This window comes from Pan troglodytes, chromosome 10 (genome assembly GCF_028858775.2).
Source record: "Pan troglodytes isolate AG18354 chromosome 10, NHGRI_mPanTro3-v2.0_pri, whole genome shotgun sequence".
Lineage (NCBI taxonomy): Eukaryota > Metazoa > Chordata > Mammalia > Primates > Hominidae > Pan > Pan troglodytes.
In genome coordinates this window covers 62,587,294-62,611,496 of record NC_072408.2, presented here as the reverse complement: position 1 = coordinate 62,611,496, position 24,203 = coordinate 62,587,294, and the positions used below count along the sequence as shown (strand labels likewise).

The window sequence follows — 24,203 nt, the reverse complement described above, 5'->3', positions numbered from 1 at the left end:
AAAACATTTCTTGAAGGCTGCAGAAATGTGTCTTGGGAGATGGTGATGGGCCTGGGCTGGAGGATCAGGAAGAGAAGTTGTTCCCTAGCCCCACTGACCCCTGAACATATTCTCCAGAAGTAAGTCATTTCAACAATTTTTAAAATGATATCAGTATAAATTTAAAAATGTAAGAGAAAGCAGTGTAAAATACCACTGGTCAGAATATGAGACATTACAGGGGGAGAAAAAAACCCAGTAACTTGGCCGGGCGGTGGTGGCTCATACCTGTAATTCCAGCACTTTGGGAGGCTGAGGTGGGTGAAGCACCTGAGGTCAGGAGTTTAAGGCCAGCCTGGCCAACATGGTGAAACCCCATCTCTACTAAAAATACAAAAAATTAGCTGGGCGTGGTGGTGGGCACCTGTAATCCCAGCTACTTGGGAGGCTGAGGCAGGAGAATTGTTTGAACCTGGGAGATGGAGGTTGCAGCGAGCCGAGATCGTGCCATTGCACTCCAGCCTGGGCAACAAGAGTGAAACTCTGTCTCAAAAAAAACAAAACAAAACAACCCAGTAACTTGTGTGTGTGTGTAATCTCCCCGTAGCCAGCATTCCTGCCAACTAACAACACAGCCCTGCCCAGGCTGGTTCCCCTGATATTAGAATATGGCTACACCTCTGAAGGCAAAGCAAACATAAAATGATGAATGGATAGCTCCTACAAGTGTTGTCAGACGCTCAGTAAATGCAAATCCCCACAAATATTTTAAAGTAGGATGAAAGCAATGTTTTGGAAAGATGACTCTGGAATGGATATGTGTTTCTTGAAAGAGAGACAGCGTTGAGGGCACTATAAAAGGTTCAGCTGAGGCAAAAAAGCCTTGAACTGGGCTGTTAAAAATGGAAATGGAAAAAAAAGGTAGAGTTGAAAGAGATGAAAAATTAAAGAACTAAAGCAGGTAGTAATTAAGAGGACGTGGAGGGAAATCAATATGATCTGTTTTCTGCTCTGCAGTGCTCTTGGTCACAAATTTGACTGTCAATCCTAGAGAAGATCCACCCTCTCTGCTTAGTCTCCCTCAACTAATCCCAGAGCACGATGCTCTTGTGGGTTTTGTTTGTTTTGCTTTGAGACAGGGTCTCACTCTGTTGCCCAGGCTGGAGTGCAGTGTCACGATCATGGCTGACTGCAGCCTGGACCTCCCAGGCTCAAGTGATTCTGTTGCCTCAGCCTCCTGAGTAGTTGGGACTACAGGCATGCACCACCATGCCCAGCTAATTCTTGTACTTTGTAGAAGTGGGGTTTTGCCATGTTGCCCAGGCTGGTCTCAAATTCCTGGGCTCCAGCAATCTGCCAGCCTCAGCCTCCCAAAGTGCTGGGATTACAGGTGTGAGCCACCATGCCCGGCCCTGCTCTTGTGTTCTTTAAATTTCTGTAGACACTAATATGTATCACACAACCTAGCACTTGATGATATATCCTATTTTTCACTGCTCCTCTCCTAGACCATCATACATCTCACTCAATTTTCATCTTTTATTTATTTAATTATTATTTTGGAGACTGAGTCTTGCTCCTTCGCCCAGGCTGGAATGCAATGGCACGATACCAGCTCATTGCAACCTCCGCCTCCTGGGTTCAAGCAATTCTCCTGCCTCAGCCTCCTGAGTAGCTGGGATAACAGGCATCCACCACCATGCCTGGCTAACTTTTCTATTTTTAGTAGAGACGGGGTTTCACCATGTTGGCCAGGCTGGTCTCGAACTCCTGACCTCAAGTGATCCGCCCACCTCGGCCTCGTAAAGTGCTGGGATTACAGGCGTGAGCCACCGCGTCTGGCCCATTTTCATCTTTTGTGATGCTTACTGGGAAGGACCTATGAAGATCCTACTACTCATTTGCAGAACCATCAGTCTCCAACCGGTCATAAATCATGGTTTTAGAAAAATTCATCTATAATTTTTTTTGTGGTGATTCTTAAAAACCTTTTTCATCAGTTTGATTTAGAACATCGGTTTCATCAGTTTGTCTCTCTCACACTCCAAGTCTCAGTTTTTAGCTGCATTAGTAACTGTTTAACCAGCCATTCTTCTTTTGGAAAGCCAGGTCCATTGTTTAATACCTTAAGTCATTATGCAGGTTTATGGTTTTGTCCAGTTAATATTCAACATATATGAAAGAATACTCTTTTACATGTGGGAGTTTCACTAGGCATAAAAACTTAAATCCCCCCCAAAAAAGGGCTGGACAAAGTTTGACAATGCAGGACCAAAGAGAACACAGTGTGTGGTCTTCAGGGCAGGTGTCCCAGGGAGCAGCCTGCGGAACTGAAATGAGGCGTGGAGCCCAGCAGAGGAAAGGAGGAGGTCAGGCAGGCACAGGCACCACCTTGGGCATCTATCTTCCTCATTACATAAAATACATCTGGCTCCCTCTCCTTTTCACAGAGAGCCAAATTTTCCTTTCATAATCAGAGAAAAAAAGTTGATTTGTATGATTTCTACTCTCTAGAATTTGGGGAAATCTCAGGAAGAGATTTCTTACTCATTATTTTTAAATTTCTTGACCCCAAGTGTTCCTTCTACTCTTGGAAATATGATTAAATATTCTAATACAATTTACCCTGTCTATTAAAACAATAATCCAAAAATAGTATGACTAATACTTCTAGAATTTGAGCAACAAAAGAACCTAGATGGCAAAAAGTAAAGTTTATATTTCATTTCTCCTTCAATTCCTTCACTCTTTCACCATATACTTATTTTTCGAAAGATCTCATTCTGTTGCCCAGGCTGGAGTACAGTGGCACAATCACAGCTCACTGTAGCCTCAACCTCCCTGGCTCAAGCAATCCTCCCACTTCAGCCTCCGGAGTAGCTGGGACCACAGGTGGGCACTATCATGCCAGGCTAAGTTGTTTATCTTTAATAGAAGTGGGGTCTCGGGGTCTCCCTATGGTGCCCAAGCTGGTCTCAAACTCCTGGGCTCAAGCGATCCTCCAGCCTGGGCCTCCCAAAGTGCAAGGATTACAGATGTGAGCCACTGTGCCTGGCCTCATCATATATTTATACAGTGCCTACTATAGGCCTACTTCCATTTTAGGGTGCTGAGAATATAAAGATGATTGAGCTTTCACAAAAAGCTCAAAGTCCAGAGGGAGAACAGATAAGCAAATGAATAGCCACAATATATTTTTCTGATAGAGACACTCACACAAGGCTGCTATCTGGGGCACCTAAGCTAGACTGGGAAGGAAGTGGTCAGAAAAAAGGTGGTATCTGAGCTAAATCCAGAATTATAAGTAGTCAGACAAAAGTAGAGCTGCATATGTAAAGGTGTGGAGTGGGGGAAAAGAAGGAAAGAGAGAGAGAATGAATATGGATAAATATCTTGCATTAAGGAAAGTAAAGAGGTTCCAGGTGGTTTGGGTATTGGTAAGTGGCTATGTTTGGGGATGGTGGTGATGAATGGCAGAGAAGAGTAGAAGGAGAAGAGGCTGAAGTGATAAGCAGAGCTGAAAACACAATGGGGCTTGTAGGTCATGCCTAAAAGCACGAACACTTAGTGGAATTATGGAAGGGTTATAAACAATCACATGTGGAAAGATAATTCTGACAGTCCTAGAGAACGGTTCTGACTGAGCAAGACCAGAGGCAGAGAGCCCTGTGTAATGGAAATGGAAAGAAGGGTAAAAATTCAAGACCCATTATAGATGGAAAAATATGGCTTGGTGATAGGTGACTACAGAGGGAGAAGATAAGAATGACTTCCAGGTTTGAAAATAGTAGACTACAGCAGGAGGAGATGGGTGGAAGTTGAGGATAGGGAGATGATGAGTTTAGTTTAGGATATACTGAGTGTGAAATTTCCAGGAGGTTGTTACATTTTCATATAGGTCCAGAATTTGGCATCAAGGATGGAATTGCAGACAAAACTTTGAGAACCATAAGGATAAAAGTGAGGTACACAGAGCCTCTCTGGAAGAGCATCAAGACTTGGAATAGAAGGGTTACTGAAGATGCCTTCTTTGAGCAGGCAGAAAGGGAGCACGCAGAGAACACTAACAAAGAATGGCTGGAGAGGTGAGTGGAAAACCAGGGGAAGCTGGCGCCCTGAAAACCAAGGGATGAGAGAATTTCATGGTGTCTCAAACACCACCCACAGGTTGAGTAATATAAGCAGTGCTTATATTACTCAATATAGTGTCTGCTTAGGATGTAGCAGATAAGGCCATCATTGTTACATTTGTCAGGAGACTGTTTAGGTGGAATGGAGGGGACTGAAATCATATTGCAGTGGGTTGACGAGAGACTGGGAAGTGACAGGGTGGTTCAAGAAGCAAGGGACACAGAGACGGAGGGAGAGAATGCCAGTTGTTGGAGGATGTCAGATAATAATTTTGTTACTGTTAAAATCATTTTGCTAAAACTGTGGCTATCACAAATCCTAGGCTATGGTAGGCATTCCATAAATTTTGAATTACCTGTTTAAAAGCCTTTATCAGCTTTTTCCTCCATAAACAATGACCTGATACACTTTCTCTTTTTTTTTTTTGAGACAAGGTCTCACTGTGTTCCCCAGACTGGAGTGCAGTGGCACAAATCTTGGCTCACTGCAACCTCCATCTCCTGGGCTCAAGTAATCCTCCCGCCTCAGCCTCTCGAGTAGTTAGGACCACACGTGCACACCACCACACCCAGCTAATATTTGTAGTGCTTGTAGAGATAGGGTTTCATCATGTTGCCCAGGCTGGTCTTGAACTCCTAAACTCAAGTGATTCGCTCGCCTGGGCATCCCAAAGTGCTGGGATTACAGGCCTGGGCCACTGCTCCCGGCTTATTTTTCCTCTTTGTAAGTATGCTCATATTGCCTAAGGTCTGCTTACTATAAGAAATGTTAGAAATCTCATGGTGAATTTTACATCATAAAAAATATTTCCTGTGTTAAGATTAGATTAGCCCTCATCATTTTGAGAAGTAGTTTATTAATGATGCTACCTGGTCAGTGAGCATGCTGTACAATTTCACTTGAAGGGATGTTTAGAGGTAACAACTATCATTAGACAACTTTAGCAATCAAATGACAATAACATATCTAATGTTTTAGCCTAATGATGTTAGATCATTATGGCAGGAGTTACTGATCTAATCAGCCAGCCATTTCTCAATCTTTCTCTTAGTAACGTGCACAGTTTATAAAATTTGTGATCAGGCATTAAACTTGAATAAGGGTTAAGTTCCAAACACTAAATTAGTCAAGCTATAAAGTAAATAGGAATGGAAAGGAATGACTTAATTGTTATTTTAATAATTTAATACTGCCAAAAGAATACCCCTTCAAATCACTGACACTAGAAATCTAAAAGGTACCAAGTACCAAAGGAAGAAAAAAGACATCTAGAAGTCAGCCATCTTTCCTTAGCTCTTTTTACAGTCATAGTTATCCAAATGGCATTAGTGCTAAGAATAAGCATTTTTTCCTTTTATTTCATGGGATGATGAAGAAAATACGCATGCAATTCTCCATTTCTTGGCCTACTTTGGAGTTTAGAGCAGATTTTCATATGGCTGAGGGGTAGGGTCCCTTCAGCCAGCATCTAATCTGGAACAGATGGACTAAATGTCACATTTCCATACAAAGCTGCCATGTGAGCAGGTAGCTTGGCCCCTGTCCCTGAGGTAAATAGGCTGATCTGTCAATTAGGCAGCTGCCTGAAAAGTCATTATTTTAATCACTTATCTCTGGAAGCCTTTCTCTCAAGCCCCAGAAGTGCCAGCTCATGCTGTCAGGGCTGTGGGAACAGAATGTGCTGGCAATGACTGAACTGCAGAGTCAGGAGGGGACTTACCCCAGCTGGGAGTCAGTGAAAGTGCTTCTCTCAGTGAGCAGATTCCCACTTCCCCCTGCCGCCGCCTGGCCGACAGTCAAGTGCGCTCTCCTCCCGCTGGAATCCACGGCGACACTGGGCCCAGCTTCCCTCAGCGTGCGGGTGCTGTGAAAGGAGCTCTGATGCCAGGAGGACCTGGAAGCCCTGTTCTGAGTGACGGGCTGCAGGGGCACCAGCGGCCTGACCTGCCCGACAGTGAGCCCTGCCGTCAGGTAGTTCTCCTTCTCCAAGAGGTTGCCCATGCTGCGGCTGGTCCCTGGCCTGGGGTACGTGAGCAGGGCCGGGTTGGCAGGGATGCTGTCAAAAACGGTGTCGCTAACAGAGCCATGCTGGTACTGTCTGTGGTATGTGTCAAAGTGGCGCTGCCTGCTTGTGGTGCCAGCACGGCTGACCCCCACGATCTCGGAACGAGCATATCTCGGTGGCACTAGGAGGGCGGCCCGCCTGCTTTCTTGGTGGCGCAGGGTGTGCCCAGCCTGGCTTCTCTGGCTGTACTGGTAATCGCTGTGCGTGTAGTGAGCCCTCTCCGGGCTGCTGTCAGGAGAAATCTCCAGTCTCCTCAGAGGATGCCTCAAGGACCTTTCTTCCACGGACTTCTGGGAGCTGTACTGTGCTGTTCCTCTTCCCCAGCGACCTTCATAAGTGGCAGTTGTGCCAGCCTGCACATGAGAGAAATAAAGTTTAAAGGGGGCATAAATCAAATTTCAACTTTGCTGAGGACTAATTACTCTGGGACTATTACCCAACATGTCCGTTTCTCTGAATCAGATGACGAGAAGTTTGCCCCTTTCTGGGTAAAGGTTTTTTGAAAATAAGACTTACTTGACTTGAGTCATATTTATTTGCACTAGGATGTAAGAATGTTTCACATCCCTAGTTTTCCATGGTATCCTCATAAATATCAATTTTCTCAAAACTCATTTAGGAAATGATAATACTTGGGAAAAGTAAACACTCAAAAATAATCTTAGGAAGTTTGAAAATATTTTCATGGTAGTAATCTGATCACTAGGGTTACATTCTTTGATATCCTACCTTTAGCATGTCATAGGTTTTAGGAACAGGGGAACGGCCTCCAACAAAATCATTTTCAACCAAGTGTAGGTTGTAGACATACTCAGGAACACTGCTGGTTCGGTGAAGATTTCCTGCAATCAAGCAAATATTAAAATAACTCAGAATACAAGTAGGCTAATTAATATTTACAGACTGTATAACAATGACGTATTAAACTTTTAAATTTAAGTAATGAAGGCCAAGAACAAGTATTAAACGTACGTTAATGTTTTTAAATGCTAGTTTCACACCACCCTGGGATATGGCAAGTGATCAAAGGTTATCAAAACATTCTCTACAAAAGTTTTTCAGCTGGGCGTGGTGGCGCACGCCTCTTATCCCAGCACTCTGGGAGGCAGAGGCAGGTGGATCACCTGAGGTCACGAGTTCAAGACCAGCCTGGCCAACATGGCGAAACCCATCTCTACTAAACATACAAAAATTAGCTGGGCATAGTGGCGGGCATCTGTAATCCCAGCTACTCAGGAGGCTGAGGCAGGAGAATCACTTGAACTTGGGAGACAGAGGTTGCAGTGAGCCAAGATCACACAATTGCACTCCAGCCTGGGCAACAAAAGTGAAACTCTGTCTCAAAAAGAAAGTTTTGGCTGGGCACAGTGGCTTACACCTGTAATCCCAGAACTTTGAGAGGCAGAGGTGGGTGGATCACCCGAGGTCAGGCATTCAAGAGCAGCCTGGCCAACATGGTGAAAGCCCCTCTCTACTAAAACTACAAAAAATTAGCTGTGGGTGGTGGCAGGCACCTGTAACCCCAACTACTCGGGAGGCTGTGGCAGGAGAATCGCTTGAACCCAGGAGGTGGAGGTTGCAGTGAAGCTGAGATTGCGCCATTGCACTACAGCCTGAGCAACAAGAGCGAAACTGTCTCAAAAAAAAAAAAAAAAAAAGTTTTCAAAATGAAAGTTGAATTTAAAAAAAGAAAAAGAAGGGAGAGGAAATTCACAAAAATCTAAAAATGTTTGGTTGTTATAGTGCTGAAAAATTTGGGACTCATTGTCTGGTTTAGCTGGTCGAGACTATAAAATTCAGTTTCCCGAGTCACAGAACTCTGTTCCCAAGGCAGGAATTCGGAAGCTTCTTGTAATAAGCAGGTGTAGGCAATAAATATAATGGTGACTCAGCACTACTAGATAAGACAGCTTGTATAAACAACAGGATAGGCCGGGCGTGGTGGCTCACACCTGTAATCCCAGCACTTTGGGAGGCCGAGGTGGGCGGATCATGAGGTCAGGAGTTTGAGACCAGCCTGGCCAACATGGTGAAACCGGTCTCTCCTAAAAATACAAAAATTAGTCGGGGGTGGTGGTGGGCGCCTGTAATCCCAGCTACTCGGGAGGCTGAGGCAGGAGAATCGCTTGAACCCGGGAGGCAGAGGTTGCAGTGAGCCGAGATAGCGCCACTGCACTCCAGCCAGGGCGACAGAGCAAGACTCCTGTCTCAAGAAAACAAAAACAAAAACAAGAAAAACAACAGGGTAGATCAGCATGATCAAGGGAAACATGGATCAACTTCAGGCCAATGCTGGGGTTGAGATATTTGGCAACAGGAGAGTTAGGCAGGAAAGGAAATCAACCTCTATGCTCCATCCAAATGGCTGCTTTTGTGGAATCACCTGGCCCCTCTTTTGTTTGGTGGTCTAATAGCCAGCCCACTCTCATGAAAACACAGACAGGAGCCAGCCCTTTGTGCTCAGCTCTGTGAAGCCTACAGGGATTCAACTGATGCCTGTCTCATATATCTTCACATACTCCTGTCTGAGGAGGGGGGAGTGGTGGAAAGCAGTATGTTGTGTCCCTCTTTTGCCTCCTTTATCCTTCTCTCAGCTGTTTTTGTTTTGAGTTTTCTCTTACTGCCTTAAAAAAAGGCTAATCAAAATAATCAACAATCTCCAAAAGCCAAGTAATATCTACTTTCTTACGTTTAACTGAATTTTTTTTCTGTCATGTAGCATTTTTTAGAAATCAGAGGGAAAATATACTCAATTAACTCTTCTAGGCTTCAGAGACTCATGAAAGATGTTGAGAATACAACAACACAGGGTGCTCCTTTCCAGTACAATGGGAACACATCAACATAACTTTTCCAATAAACTGTTATAAAGACAAAATTTCAAAATACTGACGATACATTCAAGGGGAGGGAGAATGGTAATTTGAAATTATTTTTGTCAGAGAGCTAAAAAGTCTAAATCCATCCTAAATTATGTTTGTACATGTGTCCTTATTTCCTATAGCCAAACAATCTGCCTGATAAACAATTTTCAGGCCTCAAGGAGTCTTGTGAGGAGGCAGTGGCAGGCTTGTAACTGTCACCCTAGAGACAAGAGCAGTTGAGATAAACCAGGCATCTCCTGTTTCCAGGGGCTTGATTTCTCCACAAGGGCTGGCAAAAGGTCAGGCAGCCACTTAATTTTTAATCTCTATGGCAAAGAATGGCTGGAACTTGGACCTTAAATAAGGAAAAAAAATTTTTTTTCTATGAATTTTATTAGAGATGGAGTCTCACTATGTTGCCCAGGCTGAACTCCAACCTCTGAGCTCAAGTGATCCTTCTGCCTCAGCCTCCCTTACTTGAAAGCAATCTTTTCCATGACCCCACAGCCAATTTAAGAGAGAAATCAAGGACACATTAAGATTTGGATCCTTAAGGACGCTGACATTTATTATTATAAATAAGTTGAAAGCAACTCATATTGTTATTATTATTTTTTCAGACGGAGTTTTGCTCTTGTTGCCCAGGCTGGAGTGCAATGGCATGATCTCGGCTCACTGCAACCTCTGCCTCCTGGGTTGAAGGAATTCTCCTGCCTCAGCCTCTGTGAGCCACCGTGTCCGGCCTCATATTATTATTTTATGTTGGCTGAGGCTCGCGCCTAGGCTAACCCTTTATCCTCTACTCTGCACTGCTTCTCTCCTCCCCAGGCCACTAGGGAGGTAGGCCTGCAAGGGCCCGGCTGCTGTGGGAAAGGAGGCTAGCAGGCCAGGTACAGGGAACATAAAAAGGTTCTAATCCTGAAGAGTCCGGGGGCCAGAGTACCCTCAGCACTGGGAATATGCAGAAAGGGGAAGGGTTCAGGGTAGAGGGAGTGGCTGGGGAGAGTGCTTACACTGTCCCCACCCCCAATAAAACAAGCCTTTGTACAAAGGCCACAGCCAGGCAGAACATTATTAGTTAGCTGATACATAAGAAATCCAATTTACTGTCTTTATAAAAATTAGTTTAGGGCTATCCATGTTCAAACCTTTAGACCACATGAAAACTGAATTAGGAAAGTCAGGGACAATCTAGAATGGCAAAGTACTAATGGTCATTTATGGACCGTAGCTGGAACCATTAATTCCTGTTACTCTATAATACAACGGCAGGTGATGAAAGCAGGCAATTTTAGGAATTCAAGAAAAATTCTGTAAATCAGCCCCTTTAGCCCATCATCACCTGGAATATACCCTTGCCCTAATTCCAGGAGTAGGTAGATATTCAGGAACAGGTAATGGCGTGCTTCTTCCATCTTTAGGCTGAGATCCCTGCAAAGGTTTTCTAAATGTGTAAGAATCTTTGGACAGGACCCAGTGAAACAGTATATCCTATCAAATAGCTAATTAATCAGTGAGATTTATAATCAGGTTTATTGAACTAAAATGTTTAACTGACATTAAACATTCAAGTTGTTGCTGTGAGTTTTAAGCCTTTTTAAAGCAACTTGTGTGAACTCCTTACATTTCAATGTGACTTTTCCTTTAAGGAGCTCAAATTATTTTATGTTCCTTTATAATATTCTGTGATGCGGAGCCAGCTACTATCATCTCTGTTTATAAATAGGGAAACTTAAATTACCTGCTTTAAATTGCAAAGAGATTTAATAGTCAGGGTTGGTTATTAAATCAACCTGGGTTCCTCGTTTCCCCTGGTCTCTGCTGTCTGACTGCAAGGTGGCTACCATGACATTGTCATTTATCAAGGCCTTAGAGGGATTATTATTATAGTTTTGATCTGAGGACAAAAAAATTATTTTTCTTTCCTCTAAAACCTTCACTTACGCAACTCCAAATACTCTGTAAATATTAATTCTTTATTTGCCAACATAAGTTCTTAGAAGAAAGCTGCTTCTTCAGTTTTCAGATGAATGAACTGAGACTGTTTTAATGGTTCGCCAAATAACTACAAAGTAGTTGGAAACAGGGAAAAAAATAAGATTGAATTTTTAAATCACAGACACTCTCCCTGTGGAATACACATGAAAGATGTGACTCCAGATATTCAGCCTGCAAGTTGGCACAATCGATGGTTTTTCTGGATAAATAGCCAATCTCAAACAACAAATACTGCAGACTAATTTGCCTAGGCAGTCATGAGTTTGAGATCAGTATGCTGGATTAAAGGTGAATTAATAGTTGTGTTCTAAGATTTTAAAGAAATTTTGGACTGAGTAAAATTTTTTTAAAGTAAATACTAATAAGGATGGAAATGAATTTCTTTAAGATAAGTCATTTTCTGTTCAGAGAATAAGATGATATCGTGATGACTGTTGAACATATAAAATAACTCAGCCATGTCCTTTTCTGAAAATAGAAGAAAGCAAACAAAAACATACACACAGGTGCATCCAGCTTTAAACAAATCCAACATGAAAATCCAGATTTTCTTACACTGAAAATTGAGGTGTGATTCTATTTCAAAGGATTTGTTTATTTCGAAAAAGAAGTAGGCATCTTCCCTACATTGAAGAAATCTGTAGGCTTCATCTGGAACCCCTATTCTACCGCTTTGTGTGTGTCTGGACAAATCAGTTAGATGCCTGTTTCCCGTAATTCCAGCTACTAATAGGACTGCTGAGAGAGAGGTTTACCTGAGAAAGCATAGACTCAAACGCTTTCAAAATTGTGAAGTGATGGGTTTCAGGACACGTCATCCCAAAATATGGCACTTGGCATTTGAGGAAGCAGCAGGCGCAGGAAGTGTATCCTTACGCCTTCCTCTCACCCCTTCTCCCTTGAAGCAGACCATATAAAATCAAGCTGACCTTCCTTTGAATTAGGTCAAAGACTCATTCCAGAAGGATCCTCCCTATACCTGGAGGAAAGGAATGTCATAAAGGGAAGAATTTGAACAAAGAAGCCTTGCTAAATTCCCTCAGTTTATTACCATTAGATCAGGCCCACCTTTGTCTCATCAGACTTCTGCATGACTGTCTATAAAAATACAGTCTTCTGCCAGGCAAGGTGGCTTACGCCTGTAATCCTAGCACTTTGGGAGGTCCAAGTGGGTGGATCGCCTGAGGTCAGGAGTTCAAGACCAGCCTGGCCAGCATGGTGAAATCCCGTCTCTACTAAAATGACAAAATTAGCCGGGCGTGGTGGCAGGCACCTGTAATCCCAAGTACTTGGGAAGCTGAGGCAGGAGAATTACTTGAACCCAGGAGGCAGAAGTTGCAGTGAGTCAAGATCACGCCATTGCACTCCAGCCTGGGCAACAGAGTGAGACTCCATCTCAAGAAAAAAAATAAATAATACAGTCTTCCCTGTTTCTTTGGGTCTTCATTTCTGCAGACTCCCATGCCACATAAAACTTATATTAAACAAATTTGTTATGCTTTTCTCTTTTTAATCTGTCTTTTGTTATAGGGGTCTCAGGCATAAACCTGGTGACGGGTAAGAAAAGAAAACTTTTCTCCTCTACACAAGCAATATGCAAAAATGAGATAAGGTTTCTAAATAGAATTTGAGTCATAAAAATTTGATTTTCACATTTTTTCATGAATTAGTCTATTCTAATAACAGGGATAAACTAGTGTGCATGGTTTACACTGTGTTGTAGAGCAGTTTTTTTTTTTTTCTGCTAAGTTTACCACTGGTCTTGAATTGGACTTTTTCTGGTGACTTCTGATTGACCCGCCACTGAGGAGCACGATGACATTACTGTGTTTTCCAGCCATTCATTTCACTTGCACAGTGCATAATGTGCTTTCGATGTTTCCTAAAGAAGGGGATGATTTACTAGGAAATATTTCAAATTAACATGGGCTCAGGCAACATTACCTATACTTTTTTCTAAAAATACCATGCACATTTTATGGAGCCCATTTTAAGGAAAATGAAGTAGGTAGTTGCTGAGCAACTTGAAACTCCACTCTTCTCAAATAACAAGCAATTCAGGTGAAACCAATTGCGGGGGCGGGTAATGGTGAAGGAGGTCTATTTGGATGGTGGTAGGATTCTAAATTCCTCAGAAAATTGCAGAGGTGAAGCCGTCACAGGACAATGTAATTTTCTCCCTTTCCCAATCTGAGTGTTCATTGGAATGGTATGATTCCTAAGCAGCTGTTATGGAAAAAGAAGCTTTGTGTTTGGTCACCAATACAAACATTGCTCGAAATAATGAATTATTGTCAGGGTTAAAATAGTCAATAAGGCCAGGCATAGTGGCTCACGCCTGTAATCCCAGCACTTTGGGAGGCCAAGGTGGGCAGATCACTTGAGGTCAGGAGTTTGAGACCAGCCTGGCCAACACGGGGAAAGCCTGTCTCTAAAACATAAAATACAAACCCTGTCTCTAAAATACAAAAATTAGCTAGGTGTGCTGTTGGGCACCTGTAATTCCAGCTACTTGGGGGCCGGGCTTGAACCCAGGAGGCAGAGGTTGCGGTGAGGTGAGACTGTGCCACTGCACTCCAGCCTGGGCAACAGAGCAAGATTCCGTCCCCCCCCCAAAAAAAAAAACTAAGTTGATTTTCATAATCACAGTTTTGTGAACAATTTTATTATGTAATTGGTTAGATTGAATATATTTATGAAATCAAATTGACAAGTCTCTATTGTGGTTCCATTACCTGTTTCTGGGCATATTTATAAAAAACCAACTACAGTTTCTTTTATAGTAAGCAGATGACAGAGAACTGCTAAACAAGCAAGACCTTTATATAGCCTGCTTCTATTAGAGAGAAGAGAGGTGCACTCACATTCAGAAAAGCGTCTTTTCTTTCAATCTTCTAGCACTGAGTGTGGTTTAAAAAAAGTGATTTGGTTCACGCTGAGCTCTAAAAGGAGGATTTCTGGAGATGAAGATACGTGTAGAGGTGCCCACAAAAACAGGTGTGGTTAAATGTAACCACAGAAATCAGCAGGTGTTCGCTATTAGTATTGATTTAAATGCCGCAGGTAATTGGGCTAACAACCGTGAGCAGTTGTCCTCACAGCGTGGATTCACGATGGTCTTTTAGAAGGAAAGAGCCTGAAAGTCTAAAAGCTTATCATCTTACTGTCATTTGGTCTTTCTACAGTAATCTCTGGCTTGCAACAGCTCTCGTTCTCCACAAATCTTAAAAGATTTAACTTCTCCCATTACAGTAAAGTTGAGGACATGTTATTCCAGGTAAGACATGGGATCCTGCCACTTATTCAGAGGAATTTGTATAGCAATTCATATTTGAATGGATCCTTAAAGTCATTTACTAGCAATAGTAGGAGCTTAAAAGAAAGCATAAAATATACTGAGACTCATCAAAGACCATACGTATGTCCGCACTCCTGAGTTGGTGAAGGAATTTTTTTTGTTTTTTGTCTGTCTGTGTTGGCATAAAACATACGATTCATTTCCTTGGACTTACATATTTTTTAAAACTATATTTTATCTTCTATTCTTACTTTCCAAGAAGAACAACCAGATATTGATGGAAATCACAACAGCCCAAGTAAGCATTTGCTTAGGCTGGAAAGTAAGTAGAATTTGTTGGTTTAGAAAACTATAGTTGGCCGGGCAGGGTGGCTCACACTAGCAATCCTAGCACTTGGGGAGGCTGAGGTGGGTGGATCACTCGAGTCCAAGAGTTTGAGACCAGCCTGGGCAATATAGTGAGATCTCGTCTCTACAAAATTTTAAAAATTTAAAAATTAGCTGGGCATGGTGGCATGGGCCTGTAGTCCCAGCTACTTGGGAAGTTGAGGTGGGTGGATTGCTTGAGCCCTGGAGACAGAAGTTGCAGTCAGCTGAGGTTGGGCCACTGCACTCCAGGCTGGGTGACAGAAAGCAAGACTCTGTCTCAAAAAGGAAAAAAAAAATGGGAACACTATGGTGAAAAATTGTTTCAAAGCAGATGAAAGTCTAATAAAGTTTTATACTATTGAAAATTTAACCAACAGTTGTACAGTGCTATATTTTGTGACCAGTTAGCTCACATAATCAACCATGAGAAACAACTTGGTGTATCAGCTATATGCTAGAAAGTACTGGCTATGAGTTCTTAAAACGTTGAATATGCCAGGGACAGAACAGCTCTCCTGCAAGAGTGGGCCACACATTCCACATGCCAGTGTGCGACTGACTAATCCATCGCTGTTATCACTCATACGATATACCAGCCACTAGAGTCCTTATTTTTCAGGAGCCCCCTAAGCAATTCAAGAGCTATCTTCTGATATACCAATTTATGACATTTGGGGGGCAATCCTCAAATCACTGCTCTAGGTAATGACAAAAACACATTTTAAATGTCCCCCTCCCACTTTTTTTATTGAGATGGAGTCTTGCTCTGTCGCCCAGGCTGAAGTGCAGCGGTGCGATCTTGGCTCACTGAAACCTCTTCCTCTCAGGATCAAGCGATTCTTGTGCCTCAGCCTCCCGAGTAGCTGGACTACAGGTGTGTGCCACCATGCTGACTAATTTTTGTATTTTTAGTAGAGATGGGGTTTTGCCATGTTGGCCAGGCTGGCCTCAAACTCCTGGCCTCAAGAGTTCTACCCGCCTCGGGCTCCCAAAGTGCCAGCGCTTTAGGCGTGAGCCATTAAATGGCCCTTTTGTATCACAGGTGTTCATGTCATATTTTGTTTGAGGTATTAGAACATGTAATTGTAGAATTTGTTATTATAAACTGGTAATTTAGCATCCTGGTGAAGTATTAAATAGAAATATCCTGGAAGTATCTAAATCTGTTCATTTCTCAGCCAGGCACGGTGGCTCATGCCTGTAATCCCAGCACTTTGGGAGGTCAAGGTGGGCAGATCACTTGAGTCCAGGAATTTGAGACCAGCCTGGGCAAAAAGGCAAAACCCCATCTGTACAAAAAAAATACAAAAATTAGCTGGGTGTGGTGGCGTACACCTGTAGTCCCAACTACTCAGGAGGCTGAGGTGAGAGAATGGCTTGAGCCCGGGGGACAGAGGTTGCAGTGAGCCAAGATGCACTCCAGCCTGGGCAACAGAGACAGACGCTGTCTCATGAATGAATGAATGAATGAATGAATGAATACACTGTTCATTTCTGTAACTGTGTCTTTACTTTGGCATTCCTGCCAATTATTTGCTGAGAGATCTCATGAGACTTTAAGACTTGTAAGACTTTATAACTTCCATGGCAAATATCACATTATACTCCCAATAATATTAAAAAAGGTGAATTTATAGAACTCACAAATTATTTTTTGCTTTAAAATACTTACTACAGGTTTTCTTTGTAATGACTTTCAAGTCATTATATTTCCCCTGCCTCTCACTTGCCAGGGTTAACCCCTCCCAACTGATTCATAACTGCTAACCCAACTTTTCTTTTTCTTTTTTTTTTTTTTTGAGACAGATTTTCACTCTTGTTGCCCAGGCTGGAGTGCAATGGCGCGATCTTGGCTCACCGCAACCTCCACTTCCAGGGTTCAAGTGATTCTCCTGCCTCAGCCTCCCAAGTAGCTGGGATTACAGGCATGCGCCACCACGCCCAGCTTATTTTTTTTGTACTTTTAGTAGAGACAGGGTTTCTCCATGTTGATCAGGCTAGTCTCAAACTCCCGACCTCAGATGATCCACCCGCCTCAGCCTCCCAAAGTGCTGGGATTACAGGCGTGAGCCACTGCGCCCGGCCTCTTTTTTTTTTTTTTTTTGAGACAGGGTCACTCTGTTGCCCAGGCTGGCGTGCAGTGGTGCATTCAGAGCTCACTGCAGCCTTGAACTCCTGGCCTCAGGCGATTCTCCTGTCTCAGCCTCTCAAAGTGCTGGGATTACAGGAAAGAGCCACCATGCTAGGTCTGTTCCTACTTTAAATCCACCAAATCTGTCAAATGTATTTTCACAAAACTCCTGCACTTTTCATGTTTCTTCCCTGTGGAAATATCTGTGACTCACAATTATCAAATTCTTTAACTTGCATTCAAGATCAGAGGAGAGGGGTGAAGGAGGCTGCCTATAAGGGACACAACTGAACTAAGTTAACTGGGCAAGAGAAGGAAGAGAGGGAGACAAGGAGGGGTAGAAATACCAAGCAAGCCTGTGTGTGTTTGGTGGGGAGCAAGGGTAGTGGCCCCAGGGATGAAGTTTGAGAAGTTGCAGGCATTAGATCACGAAGAACTTGGAATGCTGTGTTCAATAATTTTACTCTTGCAGATAACAGTAAGAAACTGAAGGAATTTAAACTGGGAAATGATGCAATGAGATTTTAGAAAGTTCACTCTAGCAGCTGTGTGGAGAATGGATTGGAGCGGGGCCACATTAAAACAAAGAGGTTATTTTCTCTTCCAAAGAGATTTTGACAGAAAGAACTGTATCTTACACTACCACTTCTAGCACAGTCTTGTATCAGTACTTGACAAGTTAATTGTTGATTAGTCAGATTACCTGTACATTAGAAATATCCTAGTTACACAAATTCAGTTTGCGCTTAATCATTCAGGCAGGTATCTATTCTGTGGCTCACCAGAATGGAACTAAAATGTGAGTATGATAGTCACATACATGCTTTTGTCTTGGGGTAGATGGAAGGTGCTCAAATAGTTTCGACTGTTCTCTGTCATTCTGGGTACACGGAGAGGAAGGAAAGTTGCTTCCCCAAAAGGTAGGCAGACTTTTATTAGAAAAGCAGACTTTGGGCCAGGTGCAGAGGCTCATGCCTGTAATCCCAGCACTTTGGGAGGCCGAGGCGGGTGGATCGGTCAGGAGATCGAGACCATCCTGGCTAACATGGTGAAACTCCATCTCTACTAAAAATACAAAAATTAGCCGGGTGTGGTGGCACACACCTGTAATCCCACTTACTCGAGAGGCTGAAGCAGGAGAATCGCTTGAACCCGAGGAGACGGAGGTTGCAGTGAGCCGAGATTGTGCCACCGCACTCCAGCCTGGGCATAGAGCAAGACTCCGTCTCAAAAAAAAAAAAAAAAAAAAAAAGAAAAAAAAAGAAAAGAAAAGCTGACTTTGTTCATTTTGGCAAGGTTGTTTCTATATTTGAATAATATTTGTTTACTATCATTCTTTTATCTGTATGGCTTGTGTATTTATCTGTAATATATTGGTGGCCTATAAGTTCATATTATCTGTCAAGAAAAGTTCCCATTTGTTTTCATTCTTCAATGAAAAAGAGTAATCAAGATCCAATAAGCTTGATGCTCACCCACACCCACCCCATAAATAGCTTATTGAGAGATTCAGAAAAAATAATCCATTAAGCTTCTAATGAAGGTTTTCATCCACAAATTCTGGAAATCAAGGAATTGCAGAACTTTGATTATGACTGCTTTGGTTAACGAATGTTATTAAGTCTAAAGCTGATTATTCCAAGAATATAAATATGTGAATTATTTTAATAGTAATGGCAGGTTGTGTTTTCAAATGCTTAAGTTTCTTTTTTCCAACTGTCCATTTTTATTTAAATCTACATATTGAGCTCTCAAGCTTTTGTCTTTAAACACTTTAAGAACATTACAACTGTTTTTATGTCCAATATCCAATTACCAGAAATGGCATTATAGAAAAGATACACAGGCCGGGTGCGGTGGCTCACGCCTGAGATCCCAGCACTTTGGGAGGCAGAGGTGGGCGGATCACCTGAGGTCAGGAGTTCGAGACCATCCTGGCCAACATGGTGAAACCCTGTCTCTTCTAAAAATACAAAAAATTAGCTGGGCTTGGTGGCGGGTGCCTGTAATCCCAGCTACTCGGGAGGCTGAGGCAGGAAAATCGCTTGAACTCGGGAGGCAGAGGTTGCAGTGAGCCGAGATCGTACCACCGCACTCCAGCCTGGGCAACAAGAGCGAAACAAAAAAAGAAAAGAAAAGACACACAACAGGTTTTTAATGTTTTTATTATGAGAGCACTTGATAGTTTGTTTAGTAGTCTTACTCTACTAGTCAGGGGAGCCAGGTGGCTCACTCTAATAGAAAAATAAAGTTTTCTCCTAATTTATTGTCTGTTCCCACTTGCATTGCTGCCTTTTACTGCTAATTTACTTCCTCAGGAGAAGTAGGGTATTTATCTTCATATATTTGTAGACATGCACAAGATACCTGAAGTCCAACATTTGTCTCAGAATTGTATAATTTAAACTTGTTGAATGTCATCTGAGATGGAAATAAATCAAATCATCTGATTTATAAACTCCAGAGGTTTTAGCATCATATTTATTATATTTCATTACTATCATAGTTTGCCAATAATATGCTTGTTCTCTCAGAGAAAAAAAATCAAAACTTTTAATAATTTGTATTGATCAGACTAGGAATTCAATTGTAGGGTAAAATCAATGTTAAAATGTGAAGATAAAATAATGTAACTATGTATAGGCTTATTTTAATAAATGAGAAAAAACTGTAAAGTTGCTATCTAAAACTCTGAGGAAATGTGAACTACAAATACCTAGAATATTTAATACAAAAGCTACCCTCTGTTCCCATGACTGTGGAACTCTTAGCACAGGGCATACAGATAACAACAGTCTTCTAAAAGCCTAAATGAACAGTCTTCCTTCCTTTAAGGTAATTTCCTGCGTCTTATCTGTCACATATAGAACAATGTACTTTCATAATCAAACCCTGCTACTCTGGGTCTACTTGTGGTTTCTTACAGTTCCACGGATTCTGAAGCATCCTTACTTTACCCTCACACAAAACTTCACCCCTAAGAGATGTGTTCTCAACATTTCCAGGGGTGTGAAGTTTTTTTTTTTGTTGTTGTTAACTACCATTTTGTTAACATTCTATTTCACTTACTATAATCAGAAGGATTTCTTTAATTATTTTTGGACTTACCGAACTCAATCTGCTTGGCCCTGGACAAAAAGTAGCTCACAGGCCATATTACACAGACACAGAGGTGCATTTAATCCAGTGTGCTACTGACACCTCACATTCAGAGCAGAGGGCCATGACCCTGCCATCCGCCATCTCACTCTTTTTTTTCCCTTTCCTGATCCCTCCTACTTTCTGAATGATTAGTCACCTTGCTCCCCAGAATTGCTTCATTCCTGGGATTCCTTTTTGTCAAAGGAAGAATTTATGCAGAATTTGAACAATGTCTAACTTTTTTTTAACAGTAGCGCCTAGTAACTACCTTTCTTTTGCTACCCTGAGCCAATTTTCAATTCTCTCTCCAGAATACACTTTTTTTTTTTTTTGAGATGGAGTCTCACTCCATTGCGCAGGCTGGAGGCAGTGGCATGATCTTGGCTCACTGCAACCTCTGACTCCCAGGTTCAAGCAATTCTCCTGCCTCAGCCTCCCTAGTAGCTGGGATTACAGGTATGCACCACCACACCTGGCTAATTTGTTTTTTATTTTTAGTAGACACGAGGTTTCACCATGTTGGCCAGGCTGATCTCAAACTCCTGACCTCAGGTAATCCACCCGTCTCAGCCTCCTAAAATGGTGAGATTACAGGCGTGAGTCACTGCGCCCAGCCCAGAATTCACTTTGATCACAGATATTGAAAAGCAGCTTCATCAAGGAAATCACCTAAGATAATAGTGTGCCTCAAGTTTTGTGGTGGATTTCCAAAGAGGTTGTAAATATAATTGCATTAGGAGATTGTTCACTGTCCTTTATAAGTAGTAAACACAATTTAAAACACAATTTTCTCTCCACTCAGATACCTGGGGTGGGGGCGGGGGCGGGGGGGGGGGGGGGAGAACTGTGTAACAAGTAGTACTTTTAAGGCAAGTGTAATAAATAGGATATGGATGCTTCTAATTTTTCCCTTTGCCAATACTTGCAATTCTTAAATGTCTTCTATTTTAGAAAAATATTTTAACTATTAGCTACAATACAGACTTACTTTACAATGCTGCTATACATCTCTGAAGGCCCCTTCCCAAAGAGTTACAGCCAACTTTAAAATGTTCAGCACAGTTAAAAATAACACCAAAAGTCACTGAGTGATTTACAATGAAAACCACCCAGCTATACTAAGGCATTGGAAAGAAGTCAAAGGGTTAAAGACTCTTGCAAGATACTTATCAACAAATCAGCCACATTTATCTCATCTCTGCTTTCAGCAGGTTATCCGCTGTCTCAACCTTACAGGTTTGTCAACAACTCAGAATTCTCCAGGGCCCTGGAGCTAATAGCAGTTAACATCAGGGTCTTTTCTTCCTGGAATTTCTTGTGTTGATACAGGATTTTTTCCAGACCAGCACTGTTTCAACAATTGCTTGTCTGTTTCAACTGGAGAGACAGGATAGTAATATGGAAATAATAAAAATTATACTCAGAACCACCACGAGCCCCCAGACCTTTTCAAAGAAGTTTAATTAAACAATACATACGAACCACCCCTGGTAATTGTTTCATGGCATGCTAATGTTAAATTCCTTTGAAGCTGATTTCCTTTTTGAGTCTTAGAAAGCTGAGGCTTTAAAGTAAGTAGGTGTTGTTTGCTGCCTTATCTCTCTGCCTGATTTGTACTTCTGTGTAGGCTGCAGAGTGTATTTCAGCTTACTGGAAAGCTGCTGTTGCAATCAAAATATTTCAAACGCTTTGTTCCTTAGTTGGAACAGCCAGTCAAGTAGTTGCCCCAAGCATTATAGCAGAAGGACCAAGATAGTGCCCTTTGTTCTACCATATCAACTCTGTGAACTGTGAAATATTCATTCTGTTCCCTCCTAGAATAATCTTTCTCCAGTCACCTCCCTATGTCCAGTCCTACTGAATTTTTGAGATCTACCTCCAGGAAGCTTTTCAAAATTTCCTGCCACCAGGAGTAACTTACTTTTTTTTTTTTTTTTTTTTTTTTTTTGAGACGGTGTTTCGCTCTTGTTGCTCAGGCTGGAGTGCAATGGCGAGATCTCTGCTCACTGCAACTTCTACCTCCCGGGTTCAAGCGATTCTCCTGCCTCAGCCTTCCGAGTAGCTGGGATTACCGGCATGTGCCACCACGCCCGGCTGATTTTGTATTTTTAGTAGAGATGGGATTTTACCATGTTGGTCAGGCTGGTCTCAAACTCCTGACCTCAGGTGATCCTCCTGCCTGGGCCTCCCAAAGTGCTGCAATTACAGGCATGAGTCACTGCGCCCAGCCAATTTACACTTCTAAACTCCATAATACATTAGCCATCCTTTTGGGTCACTCACTACTTTTTATTTGGTAATGTATTTTTCTAGCGGTTGGCTTCCTTCTTCAAACTTTTTGCTTTAAAGCAAGCAGAGTCTTTGTGTTTAATTCAGCACCTGCACAGCTCCCGGCATGAAGAACACACTCATTTGATGCTTGCTGAATTCACCACACAGGTGATGCATTACTTTGTAGAAAGAACAGATTATGTGTGGAGTTGGGATTAAATTTCCAACCATTGCTGACAGACACATACTTCATATGTGAGATGGATTCTCATATCTATCTCAACAATTGTTTCAAGGATATAATGAAGATTCTGGAATAGGCACATAGTAGATGCTCAGCAACATTCCCTTTTCTTCTGTTCATGGCTCCATTCCCTCCATTTATGGAAGAGTTGTATCTGCTTGCTCTCTTCCTAGCTGGCCATTCTCAGAGGATAAGAAAGAATATCTAATATGCCTCCTGTGTCTCCTACGCAGGGGAAGCTGATTTGGTTTCAGTTTAGCACTGGACCTATGGGCACAGAGAATGAATGGGTGTAATGGCTCCACTTTTCAAAGACTGGCCTCACTCATCCTGCAGTCTTTAGTCAGACCCCTAAGTCTAAATAAATATAAGGTCTTTCCCTCCATGTATTGCAGCAGTTCTGTGTTTTCTAGACCTCCCCAGCCTTTCAGAACTTCCTCAATTTTATTTAAAGAAAAATGGGAGGGGGACACGGAGAGGCTTAGCATCTAACAAATCCCACTTTGTATTAATCATTTTAAAACTTAATGATAAAACTGATAAGTTTAAAATTCAGGTTTGGGAGTTTAAATACCAGCTCTACCACTTACCATCTGTTAGAGCTTCAGTGTTACTTAACTGCTTAGTTTCCTCATCTGTAAAATGAGGATGAAAATACCTAACTCACAAGTTTTTAAATACATATATATATATATATCTCAAATGAATGCAAACCACATTGCCCAATTCTTGGCACATAGTGTGCACTCAGTTATATTAACTACGATCATTGAACATCTTCTCTTTACCTTTCAAGTATGTTAATATTGACTACCTGATCCTTTAGGATTCTTTTACACACACAGTACAGCCTCCCAGACTCTGCTGTTTGAAATCTGTGGTCTGGCCTGTTAGAATTTTTGTTTTCCTAATAGAAATTAGAATGGGTTAGCCTACATTCGCCAATACCCAAGTTACTTCATACAGAAACAACTGAACGTTGCAGGAAACAGATATTCCAACTTAATTGCTCAATTTCTTTCCTCTTCTTTTTGCTATAAGCCAACATAGTGCTTTTATAATGCAAACTCACATACACAACAACAAGAAGTAAAACAAGGGTCACTGAGTTGATCCCATCACCTGACTTCAGCAGGGGAGAAAAGGATACATCATGATCTCTAATTTTCACAAGTGGCTTGCCATCTTCTTTCCCTTCCACCTCCCCCGTCTATCAATCATGAACATAGTGTGCATGTGTGTGCTTACACCCCTTTCACCTTCGGGTTTAATTTTTTGGAGGGATCAGACTTGCACCACGCCCGCACTGGTGGGGGTAGGAAGCGCAGCTAGGCGGGCACGGCTGTTGCCGGCAGGGCCAAAGTCCCCTACCTCCTCCTCGGCGTGTTTGTTCCCTGGACCAAAGCCTCCTAGCTACTTTTCTTCACTCCCTAGATCCACCACTCGCCTCCCACACAGGGTGGAGCGCCCCGAAGTACTTGCACAAGACAGCACAATCCCAATTTATAGGTTGTAGGAGCGCCAGTGCTGTCGGTTTTTTTCCCCAAGATATTTATGGGGGTCATTAATTATTTAACAAATCTAATAAAAGTGAAGGGCTCCTTCTCCCAGAAAAAGATCGTACACACCAAAAATTCTGCATAGCATCTCAAGGTGTTTATAGACTCCCTGAACCTTCAAATTAAGTCCGCACCAGTGAGGGGCGCGGACCG

At 42.2% G+C, this 24,203-nt stretch overlaps 1 protein-coding gene across 2 annotated transcripts in view; it reads right to left on the bottom strand.

The window, feature by feature from the left end:
• Positions 1-24,203, bottom strand: part of PKP2 (plakophilin 2) — a 105,640-nt gene that overhangs the window by 80,817 nt on the left and 620 nt on the right. For both annotated transcript variants that reach the window (XM_016923663.3, XM_054664359.2), the window contains exons 2-3: positions 6,905-7,017; positions 5,831-6,528 (exon numbers count right to left, since the gene is read on the bottom strand). In XM_016923663.3, coding sequence (XP_016779152.1) covers positions 5,831-6,528; positions 6,905-7,017 — 811 coding nt within the window. The remainder of the gene's footprint in view (positions 1-5,830; positions 6,529-6,904; positions 7,018-24,203) is intronic.